Raw genomic sequence first — 22,970 nt, forward strand, 5'->3', positions numbered from 1 at the left:
TGCCCTTCTTTTTGGCCAAAGAAAGGCATTAGGTCAGCCCCAATTCAAGGGGAAATATATTTTACCTCCTGATGGGAGTTGAGGGGTGCACAATTGGGACCCTTTTTACAATCAGGCTACACAGTAGGTGAACATTTATTTATAACGAAGGGTCCTTTGTTCCTTGGAGAAATGCCTGATGCTGGGTCTCAGGAAGAATTGTACAAGGTGAGCTCGGAATAGCTTGTCTTAAGGGAAAGCGAGGACGTCGTCGAGGCCTGCTGGATTCAGGTTAATAAAACTCAGGAGACAACTTGCAGAGTTCCTTCTGCCCAAAATAGGGACAACTAGAGCTTCCGTAAGAATAATTACAGCAGACTAGAAACTCAAGAATCATGTTTGAATCTATGAGTTCATAAAAATGCCCCCCAAAAGAACTGAAACAGAACAAAACCCCACGTAATTTGTGGCACATTAAAATGGCCACAACGTTTTTGACACCACTTCCCTCTGCAGATGGGGTCTTCGTTCCCCTCCTCCTGACCGTGGGTGGGCTCTGTGACTGCTTTGGCCAGTGGGATGCAGTCAGTGTGATCCAGGCCTTAAGAAACCAGCAGCTTCCTCCTCCTGTGTGGGAACCCCCTGCGGGAGCCCCGAGCTGCCACATGAGAAGCCTGACCGTCCCGGGACTGTCGTGCTGGAGAAGTTGCAGCTGTGCCCACCTTCCAGCCGTGCCTGCCAAGGTGCCAGATGTGGAAGAAGCCTTCTCGGGGCCCCCAGACCAGCCGGCTGAATCCCACCCAGCGACCTCAGTGCTGCGTGGGTCAGAGCACTCAGCGGAGCCCTACCCACATTCTTGACCCACAGAACCTCGAGGTATCATAAAATGGTGGTTGTCTGAAGTAGCTAATGTTGGGTAATTCGTTTTGCAGTGATAGGTTCCCAGAACACAGCTCATCACAGCTCTGCAGGTGGTAGGGAACCAGCTCACTAGTTTGAAAACTGGTAAAGGGAAAGAATCACACACTTACTCAGTCTTCCCTGGAGGAACCATTCATGGGTTATCTAAATTGTTGACGAAGGGAAGTTTCTCCTTGTAGAACTATTCCTGCCAATAAATGAAGGAGGAATGCAAAAAGAGAATTTCACCGTTTTGCAACCCCTCATGACATAAGGATCGACGCCTGTGCAGGACGGAGGCCGCTGACCACAGGACAATAGGACACTTAAGTGTGGCTGGTCCAGACAGAGGTGTATGTGCCAGAGTGTGATGTACGCCCCTGTTTTAGCACGAAGAAGCAAATGTAAAATTCCTCATCACAAATTTTTATGTTGGTAATATGTTGAAATGATAATATTTTGGATATATTAGGTTAAATAAGATACATTAAAATTACTTGCACCTCTTTAACTTTTTTTTTTTTTTTTTGGCTGCGTTGGGTCTTCGTTGCTGCATGTGGGCTTTCTCTAGTGGTGGCAAGTGAGGGCTACTCTTCGTTGCGGTGCGCAGGCTTCTCATTGTGGTGGCTTCTCTTGTTGCGGAGCACGGGCTCTAGGTGCGTGGGCTTCAGTAGTTGTGGCACACGGACTCAGTAGTTGTGGTGCATGGGCTTAGTTGCGCCACGGCGTGTGGGATCTTCCTGGACCAGGGCTCGAACCCATGTCCCCTGCATTGGCAGGCAGATTGCCAACCACTGTGCCACCAGGGAAGTCCCCATTTAACTTTTGTTTTAATGTGACTACTAGAAAATTCACTATGTGACTCAGCTGTGGGTCACATTCTGTTTCTCTTGGGCGGTGCAGCTGATTAGTCACTGACATCCCGAAGGGAGAGGCTCTCCGGCTGGATGCCACCCCGGGATGCAGCTCTGCCCCCATCAGCCTGCAGCTCATCAGACCTCTAGGTCTGACTCCCAACTTACAGGAAGTACAGGGCCTTGGGGAGCATGATAAATAAGGAAGCTGTGAGAACCCCTACAGAACAGATACCCGGTGTCTTCAACAAATAAATTGCCTAGAAAAAAATTAAGGAGGGGTGGGGGAGAATGTATAGATTTAAAGAGATGTGTGAGAGAGAGAACAACTAATCAGAAGGCCTGGCCCTTATTTGCAAAAGTTGTAAAAAAATATTTATCAGACAACTGGGGAGATTTGAACACTGAGTAATATTTGATGATATTTAGGAATTACTGCTCCTGGGATTTCCCTGGCGGTCCAGCGGTTAAGACTGTGCGCTTCCACTGCATGGGGCGCAGGTTCGATCCCTGGTTTGGGAACTAAGATCCTGAAAGCTGCGTAGTGCAGGCAAAAAAAAAAAAAAAAAAAAAATGGAATTGGCTGCATTCCTTTTTTTTTTTTTAGTTGTGATAACAGTATAAAATAGGATATCATATAATATAAAAAGGAGTCCTTAACTGTTAGAGATTCTAACAGGAATATTTTGGATGAAATGATATGGTATCTGGGAAGTGCCTCAAAATAAGCCAGAGCTGTGAGGTACAGGCAAAGCAAGACTGGCCTCATGGTGACTGTTGAAGCTGGATTACGGGGTTCTGTTACACTTTTCTCTATACTTCTTCGTGTATTTGAGCTTTCCCATAATAAAAAGTGTTTTTTTTTAATCCTTTTGTTCTAACGATTATGGAATCAAAAGAAACCCTCTGGTTGGTGCTATGAGAAGGGGGCGGGTTGGGGGCAGGGAGTACAGAGAGGACCTTGCCTTGTCTTGTGACTCCAGGACTCCCTTGTGGGTGCCAGCCCTTCCATCCTTCCTGCTTCTCTGGGGGTGCTAGGGAAGTCAGACAGAGGTGGCAGGGAGACTGGCTTTCTTAGAGGATGAGAAGGAATCTATTTCTCTTTCAACTCTCATTTCACTGGGGGCTTTGCAGTTTAGCTGGCCTGTCAGGGGTCTCTCCAAGAATATCACATGCCAACTGAGGGTCCTTAAATGACCCCTGGTTTTTTTTTGTTTTTAATTTTTTGGGTTTGCCACGTGACATGCGAGATCTTAGTTCCTGACCAGGGACGGAACCTGCACCCCTTGCAGTTGAAGCACGGACTCTTAACCACTGGACCACCAGGGAAGTCCCTGGGGTTTTGGTTTTAGGGGGTCCCTGTCCTTCCTGACTTTGGGTGCAGATATCAAGTCAATGAGTTTCCTGACTTCAGAGTCTGACTTTCATTAGTTTCGTATCAAAATCAATGTTATCATTAACTGATAAACATTTATTGAGCATCTACTGTGTGCCAGAGAGTACAACCAATCAGGGCGGAGAGTCAAAACAGCCCCCGCCTCAGATAGTTGAGGTACAGTCAGCAGACACACAGCCTGCCGCTGCGGGCCAGGCACCTCCTGGTTCGGTGCCGGGCTGGGCACAGGTAAGCTCTGAGGGAGCGTGCTTCCTGGTCAGGAGTCCCCGGGCTTTAACGACACCCGCCTCCACATGGACACATTCTGAGCTTCTGTCCTGCACATCCCTTCTGTGCTTCTCTTTCAGGATGAGCGTGCAAACCATCCGCAATGTTTTTAGCGTCGAGACTGGCTACCGGCTCTCAGATGATCAAATAGTCAACCATTTCCCGAACCACTATGAACTGACGCGGAAGGACCTGATGGTGAAAAACATCAAGAGATACAGGAAAGAGCTGGAGAAGGAAGGGAGTCCTTTGGCGGAGAAGGACGAAAGTGGGAAATACCTCTACCTGGGTTTGTGTCCTTTCCACCGGCCTCACCTTTTAAATAGATAGTGGAGTATTCTCCAGTGGCACAAGACCGTGAGATGGTGACTGTTGGCTTTGAGGGATGAATGTGTTTGTGGGCACCTCTTTCATCCCAGGCGTCTCCAGAATTGGGGGAGGGGGCTCAACTTGGAATCTGAGTTTGTGTGAGTGCCTTGGAAATGTGCACAGGAGGTGGTGGGCGTGGGGGACACTCCCTGAGTTACAGACTGCCAGCAGGGATCATTACTGAGTCCAGCAATGCCTGGGGAGCGCAGTGCGTCCCTGCCCTGTCTGGTGAGAAAAGCTGGGCTGTCGGGTAATTTCAGAATCCCTTTTGCACACGTGGGGAGAAGTACATAGGTGACCTCTCTGGGCCTCATTTCCTAATCTGATAAATGAGAATGATAACAGTACCTATCTTACAGTTTGCTGTGGGGATTAAATGATACAGATTTGTAAAGTACTTAGCACACAGCTAAAAGAGAAAACTCATTACAGACAGCCCTCAGAGGTATGGTGGGTTCAGTTCCAGACCACCAAAGTAAAGCAAATTACCGCAATGGGACTTCCCTGGTGGTCCAGTGGTTAGGACTCCACGCTTCCACTGCCAGGGGCCCGCGTTCGATCCCTGGTCAGGGAACTAAGATCCTGCAAGCTGCATGGTGTGGCCCAAAATAAATAAATAAACAAATAAAAAGAATGAAGTTTTAAAATAAAATAAAGCGAATACCGCAATAAAAGCAAGCCACGTGAATTTTTTTGGTTTCCTACTGCATATAAAAGCTATCCTTACACTAAACTGTAGTCTATCAAGTGTACAATAGCATTATGTCTTAAAAAAAAGTCAATGTACATTACCTTAATTAATTAATTAATTAATTATGTTTTGGGCGGCGTTGGGTCTTTGTTGCTGCACGTGGGCTTTCTCTAGTTGCGGTGAGCAGGGGCTACTCTTTGTTGTGTTTCTCAGGCCTCTCATTGTGGTGGCTTCTCTTGTTGTGGAGCATGGGCTCTAGGCACACGGGCTTCAGTAGTTGTGGCCCGTGGGCTCAGTAGTTGCGGCTTGCGGGCTCTAGAGCGCAGACTCAGTAGTTGTGGCGCACGAGCTTAGTTGCTCCACGGCATGTGGGATCTTCCCGGACCAGGGATCGAACCTGTGTCCCCTGCATTGGCAGGTGGATTCTTAACCACTGAGCCACCAGGGAAGTCCCTACATACCTTAATTTAAAAATACTTTATTGCTTAGAAATGTTAACCATCATCCGAGCCTTCAGTGAGTTGTAATTTTTTTTGCAGTAGTGACATCAGAGATCACTGATTTCAGATCACCATAGCAAACATAATAATAATGAAAAAGTTTGAAATACTGCGAGAATTACCAAAACGTGACACAGAAACACAAAGTGAACAAATGCTGTTGGAAAAATGGTGCCGATAGACTTGCTCCACGCAGGCTTGCCGCAAACCTTCAGTTTGTAAAAAACGCATTATCTGTGAAGCAAAATAAAATGAGGTGTGCCTGTGTTGTACTGGGATTGAACTGCAGAAGCCCTTGCCCTGTTAGATGCTGGGTGGGGGGCGTGAGGTAGTGAAACAGGCCCTGAAGAGGCAGTGGCAGCATCTTTCTGTCTGTGGCCCCCGGCGGGCTGGCTCACCGTTGTCCCCTCTCTGTTACCCTCAGACTTCGTCCCCATCACCTACATGCTGCCCGCCGACTACAACCTGTTCGTGGAAGAGTTCAGGAAAAGCCCCTCTAGCACCTGGATCATGAAACCTTGTGGCAAAGCCCAGGGAAAGGGCATCTTTCTGATCAACAAGCTCTCGCAAATCAAAAAGTGGTCCCGGGACAGCAAAACATCTTCGTAAGTGGGGGAGCCCGTTGCGTGTGCTTCCCAGCCACCTCACGTCGGCCTCAGTCTCTTGGCCACGGCGGGGGGCGCCCTCGCTTGCTTTTCCAGGTGTGCAGCATTTGTGCAGGTATACACGCAGCAGCAGGGCAGGGCTCTGTGGCCACTGTAGCGTCACCAGTCGTAGAATCTCACCTGGGGATGGTGGGTAAACTGACGTAAGGTCACAGGAGCAGGGAGCCTCGCTGGCCGCTCTCTGTCCTGAAAGCTGGGGGGGATCCGTCCAGTCCTGGTGCTTCTGAGGTGGCGAAGCGCATGCTTAACACCTGGGTGCCTGGGCTTGAACCCCTGTCTGACACTCACCACCTGAGTAAGTTTTGTTGTATAGACTCTTAGGTTCTTCATCCGGGTAAACTGGGAACACAAATAGCACCAACCTCACGGGGTCAAGGTGGGGATGGACCCGAGCGCCAGGCAGTGTGTGCGGTCAGTGTAAGAGAAGACCTAAGTGACGGTCAGGTCAGGTCTCCTCTCTGGGTTGGGGGCCCCTCAGAAAGGAGGACACCAGGAGATTTAGTCTAAGGCTCACTCTTTGCCTCTTCGAGGTCCTTAACTGCCGGGAAGTGCCTGGAGGCCACCATTGGTGCCACCCTTTCCGGGTGGGCCAGTGGCTCCCCTGAATTCCCAGGAGTGGCAGGGATGCCTCCTTGTGTCCTGCATTTAAGTCTGACTGCATGATGCCAGCACCCGGGGGTTCCTCTGTGGATACCCCCCACCCTTGTTTTCTCCCCATGAACTGGCCTCTCACTTAACGAGAGGCAGCAAGCTTGTCACCAGCCGACTAAAGACCTCTGGTCTTTCTTTTTTTAAATTTATTTTATTGAAGTACAGTTGATTTACAATGCTGTTTTCATTTCTGCTGTACAGCAAAGTGATTCAGTTATACATATATAGATTCTTTTTCATATTCTTTTCCATTATGGTTTATCGCAGGATATTTGAATATATCTCCCTGTGTTGTACAGGAGGACCTTGTTGTTATCCATCCCATATATAATAGTTTGCAACTACTAACCCCAAACTCCCAGTCCATCCCTCCCTGACCCCCTCCCCCTTGGCAGCCACAAGTCTGTTCTCTATGAGACCTCTGGTCTTTGCATCTAACCTCGACTTTGCCACGCCCAGGTTCATGACTCAGTCTACCAAGGAAGCCTACGTGATCTCTCTGTACATTAACAACCCGTTACTTATCGGCGGCAGGAAGTTTGACCTGCGCTTGTATGTTCTGGTGTCTACATACCGCCCACTGCGCTGCTACATGTAAGAGCCGGAGTTTTGTTTCCATTCTTTAGACTGTGCTTTGGGAATTCTCTGGTGGTCCAGTGGTTAGGACTTGGCTTCCACTGCAGGGGGCCCGGGTTCGATTCCTGGTTGGGGAGCTAAGATTCCCGCACAATGCACACTGTGGCCAAAAAAAAAAAGACCGTGCTTTGACGCGATACTTCCTACTCCTTGGAGACCTTGCAAGGGTTGGTCGAACTCCCCGTACGAGTAGTCCCTGACATGTGATCCACGTTGAGTAAGGCAGTAACTTTGACACAAATGTGAATCTTGAAAACAAAAAAACAACTCTTTTACCCTTACAAAGATACTCAGAGAAAGAAGCCAGGCACAGAAGGCCACATGTTGTACAATTCCGTTTATATGATGCACCCAGAAGAGGCAAAACTATAGAAACAGAAAGTAGATGAGTGTTTGCCCAACACCAGGGTTGGGAAGGGACTACTGATGGTCGCAGGGTTTCTTTCTGGGGTGATGCAGGTGTAAAATTGATTGTGGTGATGGTTGCACAACTCTGAATATACCAAAAACCGTTGAGTTGTACACTTTACGTGGATGAGTTATATGGCACATAAATTATATCTTAATAAAACTGTTATATAAAAAGAACCATAAAAAATAACAAAGCAGCTGTTTAAAAAGTTTAAAACAAAAAGCAGCTCTTTTAAGAGAAAAAAACTGTTATATTTTGTTTACGCTCGTCCTCAGAGTATTGAATTAATCTGAATTCCCACTTAGGTATAAACTTGGATTTTGCCGCTTTTGCACAGTAAAATACACCCCGAGTACCAGTGAGCTGGACAACATGTTTGTTCATCTCACCAACGTTGCCATTCAGAAGCATGGGGTAAGTGTTTCTTTTCCCTTGAGCTTAAGGAAATGGACTGATTTTATGGGTTTCTTTGTTTTTCTGTTTGCAGGAGGGGCTGGGTGGGTACAGGAATTGAATTTAAGATGCCCTGGCACTGATGAGGATTTTGTGGGTTTCTTCCTTTTTCTATTTGCAGGAGAGGGTGGGTGGGTATAAGAGTTGTATTTAAGATGCTCTGGCACTGATTGGGAGGGGGAGCCCCAAATATCCAGTGTGCTTGTCCCACTGGGGGTGGGGCATTTGGAGAAAGTCCCACATTCAAGTAGTTCTGGGACCTTGGGCAACTTCATTGACTCTCGGAGCCTGGGTCTCTCGAGTTGTAAAAGGAGATAATATCATTACCTTGTGGGGCTTGTGGGAGGATTATATGAGAGGACTTGTGCTTGGTCATTCAGTTAAAGACCAGATACTGAGCACCTGTCTGGGTTGGTCCCATGCTGAGGGCTACAATTATGGGCAAAAACTTCCTTCACCCCTACTTTCATGGAGCTTAGAGCCTGTGGGGGGAAGGCAGTCATCAAATAATCACAATGCAACTCAGGTGCGCGTTCTGCAGGTAGAGATGCAGGCCTGGAGGAGCTTGGAATGAAGGAGCCTGTAGTCCAGGTGGTCGGAGGCCGCCACGCACAAGTGGCCTTGAGCAGAGAACTGAAGTCTGAGCAGGGGTTCCCTGGGTGGAGGAGTGGAAAGAGCATTCTAGCAGAGGACACAGCACATGCCAAGCCTCTGTGGCAGGAAGGAGCATCGCAGGAGCTGAAAGGAGTCGGGGCAGCTGGAGCCCCCAGGCGAGGCGGGTGGAGTGAGAGGGCCCTGTAGAGGCCAGCGGAGGCTGGGACACAGGACGTGGTAGGTTCTGTGCAGGCTTTGGGGCTATAATCCAGTCCTGGCGAGCAAGGCCTGAGGGTCTCATTTCTATAGGAAAGACTCTTCTATTTGGGTCTTGCTTGAATGGAAGCCTGAATACCCTAGTCTTTTTAGTCTTTTTTTCCATTTGAATAGAAAGAGGGTAAATATTGATAGAAAACAAGTTTTTCTGAGTAACCTACTGAAGAGTTTGGTCAGACCAGCTTGGGCCCAATCCCATGCCCATCACTTAACCTCTGGGTGACCTGGGCAAGTCACCCAGCCTCCCTCTCAAACAGGAGCCCTGGTTTTTACCTTCCTGGTCGTGGCAACTGGCTTCCCTGTGGGGCTGACCCCAGTTCACCTGCCCATTGGGTTTTCCTGAGAGCAAACTGAGAAAGCGTTGTCATTACAGTGTTCACAGTTAGAGGAGAAGGGGTGACTCGGCCAAGGCCTTACTCATAAGAATTTGGGAAAATGGTCTTTCAGGTGACGCAGCACAGAACTTATCAGCCATTTGGGGACACCACACCCTTCATAACCAAGTAGCACATTTCGTGAAGTCTGGGCGGGGGTGGGAAATGACAGTGACCGACCTCGAGTCCACTTGGTGTCCTGAGGACAGTGCATGATGTGTTGGCCTGCTAAGCCGCCTCACCCTGGGGGGGCCAGACTGAAATTGGGAGGGTCCCATTTGATGAGCCTTCTCAGGACATCAAACACGAGGTCACTATTTCCATCAGTAAGGAAAAGAAACCATTCTTTTAAAAAGACAGAAGGAGAGAGCTGAGGCTGTCTTCAGCCTGGCATCTCTACATGCACCGGAAGCAGCAGTGTTTTCCATATTCTTCCTATTTCTAAATGCTTCGCTTTTTAATGTAAGAAAGAGGTTACTCCGAGAAACTTCCATTTCACCCTTGAATGAGAGCTTCACATGGCTCTAATTTAGCATTGCGTAGAGAATAGATGTTATATTGAACACAGAAATGCTGTGGACCAGTGGATCTGCTTGTCCACTGAGGGCCCCTGGGGGCAGGGCAACACCCCGCACTCTGGGGCAGGATGATTAGACACATCCCTGCCCTCAGGAAGCTCAGAGTCCAGCCAGAGGGGCAGATTGCAAAGGACTGAGTGTAAGGAAGGGTCAGGAGACCTCAGTGCTGCCTTGAGAGTGCAGGAGTAGGGTTTGGGGCCTGCCAGGAGGCTGGCTTAACCATGACTGCTGGCGGGTTTCCCAGGGTGCAGGGTGGGTCCTGAAATGCGCAGTGTTTGCAAGTTGATAGGAGAAAAATGTTCTGAGATAACTCTGAAAAAATAACTTTCCTACGGCCAAAAAGCAGGCGCTTTTTGTATCATTACTTTGTATCTATACATTTTATATCTATGCATGTGTAAGACAGTGTTTTGCCTAAAGTGTATACTTTATGCCTCTGGAACTTTTTTTTTTAAGTAAACAAATTTTTCTTTTTTTTTTTTTTTTTTGCGGTATGCGGGCCTCTCACTGTTGTGGCCTCTCCTGTTGTGGAGCACAGGCTCCGGATGAGCAGGTTCAGCGGCCATGGCTCATGGGCCCAGCCGCTCCGCGGCATGTGGAATCTTCCCAGACTGGGGCACGAACCCGTGTCCCCTGCATCGGCAGGCAGATTCTCAACCACTGCGCCACCAGGGAAGCCCACAAATTTTTCTTGATAGTAAAGAGAATCTGTATATAGGAAAAGAAAAGGTATTGCTGGACAGTTAGCCTAGTTTTTCCTATAATTTATTTTAGGGATACAGTCCTTTTTTTAGGGATACAAACACCAAGTAATATATTTGAGAGCCTGTTTGAGGTGAACAAGCTTGGGCACCTCATCTTTTGAGGCATTTTAGTAAGAACTGACATGTAAAAGGAATTTGTCTCTGACCTTGAAAAGATGTTTTTAAAAATATGGATAATTCTTTGCTTTTATATGTAAACAGAGTCTGCTTTGAGTTTGTTCCTTATTAGGCTGATTTTGTTTTAGTTCACAGTTACCAACTTTATACTTAGAAAATGAAATCTCCGTCTCATAGCTTTCTAATATACTTCAGTATTTTCTAGCTTTTTGCCACCAAAGAGGCAGTGTGTGGAGAATTTATGTTCAGGGTCAGAGAAGTAGAAAGAGCACTGAACTGGCATCGGAAAACCTGGGCTAAGGTCCCAGCTCTGTCACAGCCAGGATGAAAGCTTGGGCAAGTAACGGGGCCTCTCTGAGCCCGAGTCTCTCAGACAGCTGGGACGCTGTGAGGGAGGTTCACGTGTGGGTCTCTTAAACCATCGTGCCCGGGGCACGGTGTGTCCCAGGTTGGCTTCTCCAGGAAACAGAGGCAGAGATGAGTGTGCCGGAGGTTTACTGGGGCACAATGTCAGGGGCAACACCAGGAGTTGGGGGAAGCCGGATTGGGCAGAGGGGGGTCAAGTGGGGACACATCTGCAGCAGGGGCCCCAGCCAACCTCAGCATGCTCTGCAGCTGGGTGCCCCTGAAGAGTTGTCCCAGATGGAGACAGGGGCCAATACCCGGGCACCAACCCCTCACTGGCTTGGGCTGCCCGAGGAGGGGTTGGACTAGGCAGGTCCTCTTAACCAAGGGCAGTTCCCTAAAAGGGTCTCTGCTGCAAGAAGGAGCGCCTTGGTCTTAAAGGGGTGTCTGGGTGTCACTCCATCCACAGCATGCACTGTAAGGGATAAAGCATTGATTATGAGAATACTACAGAGTTGAGTATAGTCGGCCCTCCACATCCCAGGGCTCCACATCTGTGGGTTCAACCAACTGTGGGTTGAAAATGTTCGAAAAGGGACTTCCCTGGCAGTCCAGTGGTTAAGACTCTGCGCTTCCTCCCCAGGGGGCGTGGGTTCCATCCCTGGTTGGGGAACTAAGATCCTACAAGCTGCCTGAAGCAACCAAACAAAGAAAATTCAGAAAAAAAAAAAAAATCCAGAAATTTCCAAAACAGCAAAACTTGAATTTGCTGCTCAATGGCAACTATTTTTGTAGCCTTTATGTTGTGTTTACACCAATTTGCATAGCATTTACATCACATTAGGTATTATAAGTAATCTAGAGATGATTTAAAGTACACAGGAGATGGGGAGGATGTGTGTAGGTTATAGGCAAATGTAGTGTCATTTTATATAAGGGACTTAGGCGTCCAAGGATTTTGGAATCCAAGGGGGATCCTGGAACCAATCCCCTGTGGATACCAAGGGACAACTGTATTTTAAAAAATTGCATGTGTAGGAGGCCCAGATCCCCAAGGGGCAGGGCCCATCTGATTTGTTCCTGGGTGCCTGCCCCCCCGCACACCAGGGGGCACCAGGAAATGCTCAAGGGTGAGAGCAAGTGCTGGGTTCCTCTGGGAGCATTGCCTGGGGCCCCACCCCCTTTTCTGTGGCCAGGAGGACTACAACCACATCCACGGGGGCAAGTGGACTGTGAACAACCTGAGGCTCTACCTGGAGAGCACCCGAGGCAAGGAGGTGACCAGCAAGCTGTTCGACGAGATCCACTGGATCATCGTGCAGTCCCTGAAGGCCGTGGCGGTGAGTCCCAGGAGCTTTGGGGGGCAGGGCTGGGAGCCCCGGGAGCAGAGAGAGTGAAGGAGACCACGCAAGCCTAGCAAGAGTTTGGGATTTGGGGGTGCAGGTGGTTCTTTTGTTAAAAATAGCTGTTTTTATGGTCTCACCTCCTACACGTCTGCCAGAGGCCAGGGTGGTCTCGGGAAGGGAGAGGAGCTGGCTCCTGGCTGGTGGTGCTGCAGCCATGGCCCCGGAACCTCTACAGAAGGGCAGGGACCTCGTGACGTCATCATCGGCTCTTCTGTGCCCACTGAGTCGAGAATGAGTATTTTGTCATAAGCTGATGCTGTGGAGATGGACTTTTCAGCAGCCTCCCTATTTGTAGGCTTCCTGCTTTGCTATTTCATAGACATTTAGGGCTGGAGAGAGCCTCTCTTTTTTTTTTTACTCAAGTCTCATATCTGTTGGCTGGTTTGCAGTTTTTGTGTTTCGTTTCACCGTTCTAAAGCTAAAGCAGGTGTGCATCTATTTTCAAAGGAAAAGAAAAGAATAAACCCTGGAGCACCAGCATGCAGGCTGCTATTTCTGGTGCAGATACCAGTGGGCAGACCGGAGTAGTGCCCACACACTGGAGTTGAGGGGCTGTGAAAAGAGCTTCGCTCGCTGGAGTCGGAGACGTGGGGAGATTGCTGTTCTGGAGAAAGTGTGATGTGGGTTTGGCAGCGAGGTGGATGTGTGTGAAAATATTTATGTGAAACCTTCTCAGCAGAAGATTAAGGCCCACTCTTCCCCCCCTTTTTCCCCGCTTTGGCCGCGTTGTGCGGCTTGGCAGGATCTTACTTCCCCGACCAGGGATTGAACCTGGGCCATGGCAGCCCTAACCACTGGACTGCTGGGGAATTTGCTCTCCCATTTTTATCTTTAAAAATGCCAACTTATACTAATTCCCCTGTACGCGAAAAGCTTTGTTGAAACAACTGTGTAAAGAAAATTATGGACAGGAAAGGTGACCCTTCAGTGGACACCTTGGCTTTCCTGTGTCTTGAATTGAGCTCTTCCTGTTTCACCAAGTGTTGATGAGCCCTGCCTGTGCCTTCAGTCTGCGTCTCGGGCCCACAGAGAGGACTCGACAGGGAAGAACCCAGGGTCTAGTTAGTCTAGTTAGCTGTTGGAGAGAGGCGTCTCAGGGGCCACTTTGCACGTCTCTTACCCCACGGAAGCCATGCCTTGAACCTCGACGCTTGGGTGGGGGTCACGGTGAGGATGTGTGGGGACTCCTGGGCTCAGATTTCAAGCCGAAGCCACCACGTGCCGCCTGGCGACGTGGCACAAGTGCCTGCCCTCCGTGGGCCTCGGGGGTGTCCTCTGTGAAATTGGGATCACGACCCTGATGTCTCTGGCTGGTTGTGTGAACACGCTCCATGGAGGCTAACTTACGGACTGGGAAGGTAAATGGCAGTGGCTGTAACACAGGCGATGTGCGAGCCTTAGTGCCTGATTAAACCAGCGCCTCCGCTCCCGTCCTGGCCTGATTGGCAGAACTCTGAGAAACAGTTGGCTGTTTAATCAAGAAAACCTGTGTCCTGGCCCCGGACATGCAGCCTGTCTCGAGGCTGGATCCTCCAGGCACGTCTGAGCATCTTCTCCTGGGCCTCAGCCTCCTGAGCTGAAAAGCTGTTGGATTTCTAAGGCTCTGAGGCTTTGGGGAGCAGGGATTTATTTATTCAGTTTTAATTAATTTAACAGATATTTGGTCACCATGTTTTCACCAGGTTGTTGCCTTCGGGGAATCTAGGGGAGAGGCAGGCAGGGAAACAGGAGGCTGCGGTAACTCGTGAGGAGGGCCTGGTGCAGGGCGTGGACCACGTTGGGGGCCCACGGAGAAACCGAGAGGCAGAGCTCGGGAGCAGAATGCTCAGAGGGCCAGAGACAGCGGGGCTGGGGGATGACAGAGGGTGAGTGACTTTCCTCTGTTCCCTCTGTGCTGCAGAGGCTTTTGGGGACAGTGGTGTGTGCGCTGGCCGGGTTAGGACACCAGGCTTTCAGTGGAAATGCAACAATTCCACTAAATTTCCACATGATGAAACAGCCCCCCAGCTTGGTTTTCCTCTAGTGAGTGGGGCTGCACTGGGCTCTCTCCCCCTTAGACGTTTCCTGTTCTAAATCCAGTGTTTTAGGGAGAGTCCAGGCATCCGCGAACGTATGAATAGGCCTCACCATCCTCACGGTCGTGTCTGTGTGCTCCCCTCGCTGTGGGGTGCATGAGAGTCCCCGGGGAGTGCGTAGCACTGCTGCTGGCTGGGCCTCTCCTGGAGGGTTTAATCCAGGCAGCTCGGGCAGCCTGGAAATCTGTGTTGTAAACAAGCCACTGGTGGGTTTTTTATGCACTTGGAGAACGGTTTTAGAAATGGAATTAAAAACTGAGAAGAAGGGACTTCCCTGGTGGCGCAGTGGTTAAGAATCCACCTACCAATGCAGGGGACACAGGTTTGAGCCCTGGTCCGGGAAGATCCCACATGCCACGGAGCAACTAAGCCCGTGCGCCACAACTACTGAGCCTGCGCTCTAGAGCCAGCGAGCCACAACTACTGAGCCCACGTGGTGCAACTACTGAAGCCTGTGCACCTAGAGCCCACGCTCCGCAGCAAGAGAAGCCACCGCAGTGAGAAGCCCACGCACTGCAACGAAGAGTAGTCCCCAGTCTCCGCAACTAGAGAAAGCCCGCGCGCGACAACGAAGTTGTTAATTAAAGAAAAAAAACTAAGAAAATCCAAAAATTTTAAGTAAATGGATTTGACTTTTGACCTTTGTCACAGAGAACAGAGGTTCATACGCTGTATCCCGAGGGGTCTGTGAAGGGACTGACAGCTGTGTAAGCCGCACAGGCCTGAACTTTGGGTGCCTGGGCTTGGAGCTGGACTTCTGTCCGCTCTGAGGACAGTCTTGTGCCGATGGAGGCGATCATTGCTGGTCGTCAGGCCTCTGATGAATGAGACGTGGAGACGGTGATTGCTTCACGAACCCCCTTTCCATCCCTGACCTTGCGGGAGGAACACGGGGAGGAAGGGGGGAGGGGAGAGGGCGGAGATGGGGAGCCACTGGTCACAGGAGTGCGCCGCTGGCATCACCACCCTGAGGAGGGTCCTGCTGCTTTAACGTCCCGCATCTCCACGATGTGGGTCTCAGCTGGGCCCCCCAGTTCTGGCTCTGTAACCTGCCGGTCCTTTCCCTGCAGCCCGTGATGAACAACGACAAACACTGCTTTGAGTGCTACGGCTATGACATCATCATCGATGACAAGCTGAAGCCCTGGCTGATCGAGGTACCCACGCGCTGCATGCCCGCGTGCCTGGTCGCCCCACACCCTCCTGGTGCCTCTGCCTCTGCCTCGGGCTCCGCGGCCCCAGCCAGATGTTTCCCAGGCCGCGGTGGGCGTGGTAGGCCGGGGGCAGATGTCCAGGTCTGACGGTTTGCTGATGGTTGGGGAATACACACTCCCGGTCTGTCACCTCCGGCAAGCCCAGCCCACAGAGCCCGAGCCATCCTCCCCCTTCCGAATGGGTGCTTCCGGGTGAGTCCAGGTCCTGGGGCCCGGCCCTGTCGGACACTGTTCCCATTCAGGAAAGGAGCTCACAGACCCGGAAGCCCTTGGGAGGCCGTAGCGTTCTGTCCGGAAATAAGGAATGCTATCCTCTTGGGAGGAAGGCGTGGTTTGGAAGTGGACTCGTGCCCATTTCAAGGCGTAGACAGGATGTAGTGATGGCTGTTCTAGAAAGGGCAAGGTGCATACACCCTTTTCCTGATGACAGTGGCAGCGGGCGCTGGCACACCCGTCTGAGGCCCTGACACGGAGCCCAACTGGCCGGGTGGTCCTGCTTTGCTCTGCTGCCAGGAAGAGGGGCTCAGGCCTCTGAGGGGTGCAGGGCTGGACAGGCAGAAAGGGTGCTGCGGGCTTCCACTCTGGTGGCTTATCTCCCTGCTAGTGCCCTGAGTGCCGTGTCCTCTCACCACACCCATGTGGACGGGACGGCTCAGGCCCTTTAGCTCAGTCCTGTTTCCAGCCGAAGCTGAGTCACAAGAGCAAGTGGCAGTGAGTGGTCCCTTGTAGGGAAGTCAGTGGGGGCCCTGCAGGGAGCTGCCAGGAGAACCAGGTTACGGGAGGGCGAGCTGTGTGTGTGTGTGTGTGTGTGTGTGTATGTGTGTAGATAAATGTGCATATAGATAGACAGATAGGTCAGTCCTTAGATAGAAAATATTTATGCTTTTTTTTCCTTCATCTTAAACAGAGTAAATACTTGAATGGAACTCAAGCTTTCCTTGATGAACTAGGATCTGAATTGTGCACATTACTTCTAAAATAATAACAGGTCTTAACTGTAGCATATTTGTAATAAGAATTACAGTATTATACGATCAACCACAGTGGTAATTTCAGGGGCAGCCGAGGTCCACCCTGCTGGCGGCACAAAGACACAGTCTGACTACTGGGCGGGGAAGCCTGAACAACTTGCACATTGGCTGTCTCTTCTCTCTCACGGCCTGAGAAAACAGCCCACCAAAGTCATTACAACTGTGCCTAAAATAAGGGTAAATAGGTACTGACTGAGGGCCCGTGGGACTCTCAGCAGAGTAAATGGCCACGTTTTAACACGTGGATATTGTGACTTGGCTCTGACCCCCTCAGAGGCCTGGATGGGCTCCTCACCTGGTCAGAATGTGGCTTTGTTGGTGCGGTAGCACTTACTCTCTCAGCAGAAGGGGTCCTTTTCCTTTTCCTTCAACCCACGATGCTGCTTGGTCAGGGTCATTGGGTCACGGATTCCAGCAAAGCTCTGGGCAGCTTTTGGTGCTGAGGACAGAGCTCATCACACAGGTAGACGCTGAAATTACATTTGTGATGGACGTTGACCTACGATTTTTGTTTGCGTGGTGACGGATTTGTAGCTTCTGTTCCTAATCCTGTCTTTAAATATCGTTTGTATTTCACCTGACAGCTAATGAAATAGATCACAAAATGCTCCCTGAAGGTGTTAGGTGTGAACAGTGTGAATCACAACCTTATCTGCATTGCGGGGCCCTCGATCCAGGTGAGTAAGTGGTCCAGCCAAAGGATGTGTTCTCTTTCCTCTCGTAGGTGAACGCGTCCCCATCCCTCACCTCCAGCACTGCCAATGACCGAATCCTAAAGTATAACCTGATTAATGACACCCTCAACATCGCCGTCCCTAACGGCGAAATTCCAGACTGTAAATGGAACAAGTCACCCCCAAAGGAAGTCCTTGGCAATTATGAAATTCTGTAAGTTTGTGTGTCTGTGCAGCTGGCCCTGTGTGTGTCAGATTGGGGGGTACCAGGGCCCAACTGGGATTTTCTAGGTATATGTGGACTCACCTTATCGGGTAGAGTATTTTGTTTTTTGGTGTTATGGAATAGATCTTGTAGCAGACAATTGTTTGCGTGCTGGACCAGGCCTCTGCCTAGTCTTGTGCCTGAGAAACATTAACGAAGCATTTGCCACGTTTGCTGCTGGGGCAGCAGGAGCTGGTCACCTGCCGTGGAGCAGAGGCTGGCCACACCCTGGTCCACCCCGAGAGCTGTGTGACACTGAGGAACTAATCGATCTCTTTGAGTCTCCGTGTGTACATCTTTTTAAATGAGGATAATACGATCTGTCTTACAGTGGTGAGAGGAAAAGAAATGTAGCATTTGAGGGCTTGACACACGTGTTGTCACATTTCATTTCTCCAGCAACTTTGTGAGGTGAGGGTTGTCAATGGCTCCATCTTACACGTGTGGAAACAAAGGCTCAGAGGGGTTACGTGGCACGTTGGTAGTGACATAAAGCGGGGGCAAGTGAGAACCCGTCAGGAGGGCAGTGGCCGAGCGAGTCCAGTTCGTTCTCACCATAGAAGAGTGAGTGGACGTTAAAAGGACTGACCTGGGGCTGTGCCGGGGGCCCGGGAGGAAAGCGAGCTGCAGGAAAGGGTGCCTGATGTGATCCATGTGAAACGGGCTGTGGTCCTGGTGCCCCCTCCCTCGGTGTGATGGGCATTTCCACGTGTGGTGGCTGCTCTGAGAGTGGACGGGCCAGGAAGCGTGGAGGGACACGCATTAGGGTGTCAGCATGGACACCACTGCTGCAGGGGTGTGGGCCGGGGAAGGGGAGCCAGGAAGAGAGGGAAATAGCACCCAACCCGAAGGACTGAATATGTTAGGATCACATTACATGATTCTGTAAAAGTAAACATGTACGTTTAACTTAACATTTTTAAACAATGAAGAAGTGGTGAGTCAACTTTACACAGCGCACAGATCCCAGGCTCTTGGCTGTTAGCACTGCTGCCACGTGGACATAAGCGTGCAGCCCAGGGAGGGTGGTCGGGAACTGAAAGGGCAACCAGTTGGCCGGTCAGTTGTGTCCTCCAGTACGTCTGCTGCACAGGTGAAGTAGAGAGTAGGCAGAGGGTGGAAGTGCCCGGGGTGGGGTGCTTGCCAGGTGCGGGAGAAGGGCAAGGAAGCATGAGGGTGTGAGCAGATGAGGACAGTGCGGGGGTGGGTAGGGGTCATGGGGTCAGGGCTGTAGGACAGTGAACTGGGAAGAGAAGGGGCAGAGGTCAGAGTGAGGCTGGCGGCCGAGGTTTTGCAGGGGCTGCGGTCACCAAACATAGCAAGGTCGGGTGCCCTGGGAACGGGGCTGAGCTGGGGTGGAGGACAAGGTCATCGGAGAGGGCAGTAGGTCAGGGAATCGGGGTCCCATCTGTTTGGTCACTGCGGTCACCAGCAAGAGTGAGCCAAGAGCCTGAATCTTAAGGAATTAAGGGCAGTGACACGGAGGATTAGAGGTGACCAACAAGGCCGGGTGAGGGTGGTGGATTCTGCTGACCTGGGAAGGAGTTTCACGGTGGGAGGGTCTCCTCCAGAGTGGGAGGGAAAGCAGGCCCACTCCAGGGGCTGCAGGGGAAGCCAGGTTGCCGAGCAGGAAGGTGAAGGGGACCCTCCAGGATGAAGTGGAGGATGGGGGGCGCTCTGTCCATTGCTGACGATGGACAGTGCTCTGAGTGCACAGAGGGAGGGAGAGTTTGCTGGTGGGGCCAGGATGGGGCCCGTCCAGAGCCTCGGGGGTTGGCATTGTGGGTGGTGCAGGGTGACACGCGGGTGACGGATGTCAGACTGTGATGGAGGGCCTCGTGAGCCCTGTCCTAAGACAGATGGGGGGCTGTGTGGGGAAGGAGTCTGGCCAGGGTCTGGTGGGTCCACCTTGGTCCAGCTGAGGGTGGCAGGGAGGCGGGCTGTGAGGACCCTGCCCCCATCAACCCATTGCCTCCTTGAGGGAGTGGGCAGACGCTCCGTTTCCAGTTGAAGACGTAGTGGTCCGAAGCCTCAGTGCTTTTACTTGGAGAGACAAAAAGGTGGGCCCCCCTCAATCCGTTCAGCCACCCTCTCCCTAGATGAGGTGATAAGGAAAGCTCCAGCGCGGGGCCGACAGTTCTGAATCCTTCCATTCAGGACCTGCCCCCCGTGCTTCAGACGACCTGTCAGAGTCCTGGGTGGGCTTACAGCCCTGGGGCTGCGTGGGGAGGGCCCTGACGTCACAGGCACCGCCCTATCCTCCTGCTGTGCCAGCCTCTCTGCATTCTGCTGCATGCTCCCAAGAGCCCTTCAGAGCGTCCCAGCCAGGGTGCCGGCGCCCCTGGTGTGGCACCCAGAAACAGGCGCTCTTGCCGCTGCCCCAGCTCGCCGTCCTGGCCTTGGGGCCACAGGGCCTGGCACTTTGCAACTGCTCCCTCCGGGGCCCAGTTCGGAAGGTGCCCGTTCTACTTTTACGGCCTTTCAAAAAGAAATGCTCTGGGGCTTCCCTGGTGGTGCAGTGGTTGCGAGTCCGCCTGCCGAAGCAGAGGATGCGGGTTCGTGCCCCGGTCCAGGAAGATCCCACATGCCGCGGAGCGGCTGGGCCCGTGAGCCATGGCCGCTGAGCCTGCGCGTCCGGAGCCTGTGCTCTGCAACGGGAGAGGCCACAATAGTGAGAGGCCCGCGTACCGCAAAAAAAAAAAAAAAAAAAGAAATGCTCTGAACCCCGATAGTGAGTGGATTCTGCCTGTCAAAAGGCCAGGAGAGCAGCCCACCAGCACAGGAGGGGCCTGAGAAGAGCCATCCGGTTTCTGACTCTCCTTCACGCCCGCTCTGTCCGTGGGCACACCATCCCTGGGAGCAGCCCGTCCCGGATGCCAGCTGCTTGCCAAACGTTCATTTCAGTTTGTTTTGTTGTTAAGCTGCACAAATACCCAGTGAAACTGGGAGCCCACCTGTGGGTCTCCCCTCTGTTTATTCAGCAGATTCTTATTGCACACCACCCCACGAGTAAGATGTTGGGGAGGACCGTGAAGTAGACGGGGGGCGGGGAGGGGTCACTCCAGCCCTTTGGTTGGTACTGCAGACGCGCGCAGGCAATAGAGTGATGACATATGAACGGGAGTCCCCGGGGGAGGGGAGGGGCCAGGGTGGCTTCCGGGAGAGCCCCCCACAGGCAGAACCGCCAGTGTCCCTGGGGAGTCCTTTGTCCAGCTTCATCTCTCTGTAGGGAGACGGGGAGGAGAGTGGGGTCCATGTGTTGTGGTCTGACATCTATGTCCGGCAGAGGGAAACCCCGTTGTGCCTGCCGCGTAGATAACACTCAGCGACTGGCCTTCCTCCTCCCTCCCCTCCCCTTTCAGCCCCGTTTGCCACCAGAAGCCCAAGGCAGAAATGTGTTCTTCAACCTCAGAGGCCTCTAACCCACACTCAACCCACAGATTGGGTTATAAGCTCTGGGAATGAGCTTATAACGGAAGCACACGCACTTCCAGAAGTCAGCACGATGTAGCTAATGCAACATGACTGAGCATCTTAGTACCTTGTGCGTTTGATGTGAACAGTCTTTGCACGTATAACAGAGGCTCCTCAGTCAGGCAGGGTGTGGTCAGCAGTGATACCTACGCACGCACTTCTACAGTGACAGGAACTTCACTCTGAGCTACAGGGTAAAAAGTTCCGAATTAGGAATCCGGACTCCTGGGTTTTATTTAATCCTACCTCTGCCACGTACCAGCTGTGTGACTTTAGCACACTGAGTAAACCCCTCTGAGCCCCACGTTCCTCAAACAGGAAGTGGGAATCATAATGCCTCCTGGTCTGAGTCAGGAGGGTGACGTGAAGCCACGGCAGGGTGTGGGGGGGTAGGAGGCCCTGTTCGCTGGAGCCTGTGTGGTGCCAGGGCCCACAACAGGTCCTGCGAGTTTCAATGGGACCCCCAAAAGAGGGGCCCCACCCCAGCAAGAAAGGATCACCCAGATGCCAAAACGGTCAGGGACGCTGAGGTTCTAGGCCAGTTCTTTCTGATGCAAAAGCCCAGGCTGTACTTTCTGTCCAGGCCATGCGCCAGCCTGATGCAGGAACGTTGGTGGGGAGGGGGTTGGGGGGGTGTCACAGCTGGTGGAGGCGGCACTGGCCTTGCCTGTGAGCGAGCTGCAGGGCCTCTCCCTGTCCTGGCCTCCTCCTGGGCAGGCCACTCACACCCTGTGCCCTGTCTGAAACGGGGTTAGTCATCCTCGCCCCACAGATGCTGAGTGAGAGGCTGCGTGTAAAGTATTTCCAGACGTCACTTCTCTCCCTCGCTACCCTGAGGTCTCATTCCTTTCCTTGGGGTCATTGCTAAACTCAGTCTAGTGGCCTGTATAAAATGTCAGCTGCAGGGGTGGGGACCGCCCACAGTAACATTTTGAGGCAGCTGTACTTGTGTTCCATGGCCTGGGGCAGTGGTTGGTGGGCTGGAGGCGTGTGGGGCGGCGCCAGGCTGCTTCTCTGGGTGACAGGCCTTTGCCGCACCGCAGCCACGGCCACACCGCTGCTGAACCCTGGAGATGCTTCTCTGTTTCTAGGTACGACGAAGAGCTGGCACAGGGCGACGGGGCTGACCGAGAGCTGAGAAGTCGGCCGGGCCAGTCGCTGGGGCCCAGAGGGGGCCGATCGAGAGACTCCGGGAGGACCGTCCTCACAACCTGGAAGTGACCTCCAGCGAAAGCAAGACTCCAGCCTGCACCCAGCCTTGCTGAAGACCCATTTTGGAAACTTCCTTTTTCTAGAGCTTTTTTCCTTTCCTAAACCCTGTAAATAAATAAAGGCATTTCTTTGGAAGGTTAAGGAGCCTATCATTGGGGAAAGTCCCTGTTTCTCCTTCACACTCACACTCACGACACTGACAACAGATGTATGGAGATTTTTCCCACACCAAGCAGTTCTGCTGCGGCGCTGGGTGTCCTCCCGTATAACTCAGTTCTGACGCCGTCTGCCTGGAGTTGGAGTCAGATCCCACAGGGTAAGGCCTCCGTCCCACAAGCCTGCCCCCACCGTCTCAACTTCAGCCACCAACCGCAAGCCTACGTTGTTAACTGTGTTTGACCAACTGGCTGTAAGTTGGAGGTTCCTGCAACCCTATCCTTGGGTTCAATTAATTTGCTAGCGGGGCTCTCAGAATTCAGGAAAACAGTTTGCTTACTAGATTACTGGTTTACATAAAGGATGTAACTCGGGAAAAGCCAGATGGGAGAGATGCACAGGGCGAGGTGTGGTTGAAGGGGCACGGAGCTTCCATGTCCTCTCCAGGGACACCACCCTGGACGCTCTTCAGATTCCACAGTCCAGGGATATATTTATGGAGACCTCGTGACACAGACATGATTGATTAAATCATCAACCATTGGCGACTGACTCAACCTCCGGGCCCCTCTCCCTTCCTTGGAGGTTGAGGTGTGGGGCTGAAAGTTCCACCCCTCCAATCACGTGATTGGTTCCCATCCA

The 22,970-nt window shown here is 51.8% G+C and overlaps 1 protein-coding gene across 12 annotated transcripts in view; it reads left to right on the forward strand.

Annotated features, from left to right (window-relative positions):
* The window catches only part of TTLL1 (TTL family tubulin polyglutamylase complex subunit L1), a 37,243-nt gene extending 14,942 nt beyond the window's left edge, over positions 1-22,301 (forward strand). For all 12 annotated transcript variants that reach the window (XM_060112232.1, XM_060112233.1, XM_060112235.1 and 9 more), the window contains 8 exons: positions 3,477-3,685; positions 5,381-5,561; positions 6,732-6,866; positions 7,626-7,734; positions 12,018-12,161; positions 15,373-15,459; positions 17,272-17,435; positions 22,052-22,301. In XM_060112232.1, the coding sequence (XP_059968215.1) occupies positions 3,477-3,685; positions 5,381-5,561; positions 6,732-6,866; positions 7,626-7,734; positions 12,018-12,161; positions 15,373-15,459; positions 17,272-17,435; positions 22,052-22,181 (1,159 nt within the window). In that variant the 3' untranslated portion in view covers positions 22,182-22,301. The remainder of the gene's footprint in view (positions 1-3,476; positions 3,686-5,380; positions 5,562-6,731; positions 6,867-7,625; positions 7,735-12,017; positions 12,162-15,372; positions 15,460-17,271; positions 17,436-22,051) is intronic.
* The last annotated feature ends 669 nt before the right edge of the window (positions 22,302-22,970 follow it).

This window comes from Mesoplodon densirostris, chromosome 11 (genome assembly GCF_025265405.1).
Source record: "Mesoplodon densirostris isolate mMesDen1 chromosome 11, mMesDen1 primary haplotype, whole genome shotgun sequence".
Classification (NCBI taxonomy): domain Eukaryota; kingdom Metazoa; phylum Chordata; class Mammalia; order Artiodactyla; family Ziphiidae; genus Mesoplodon; species Mesoplodon densirostris.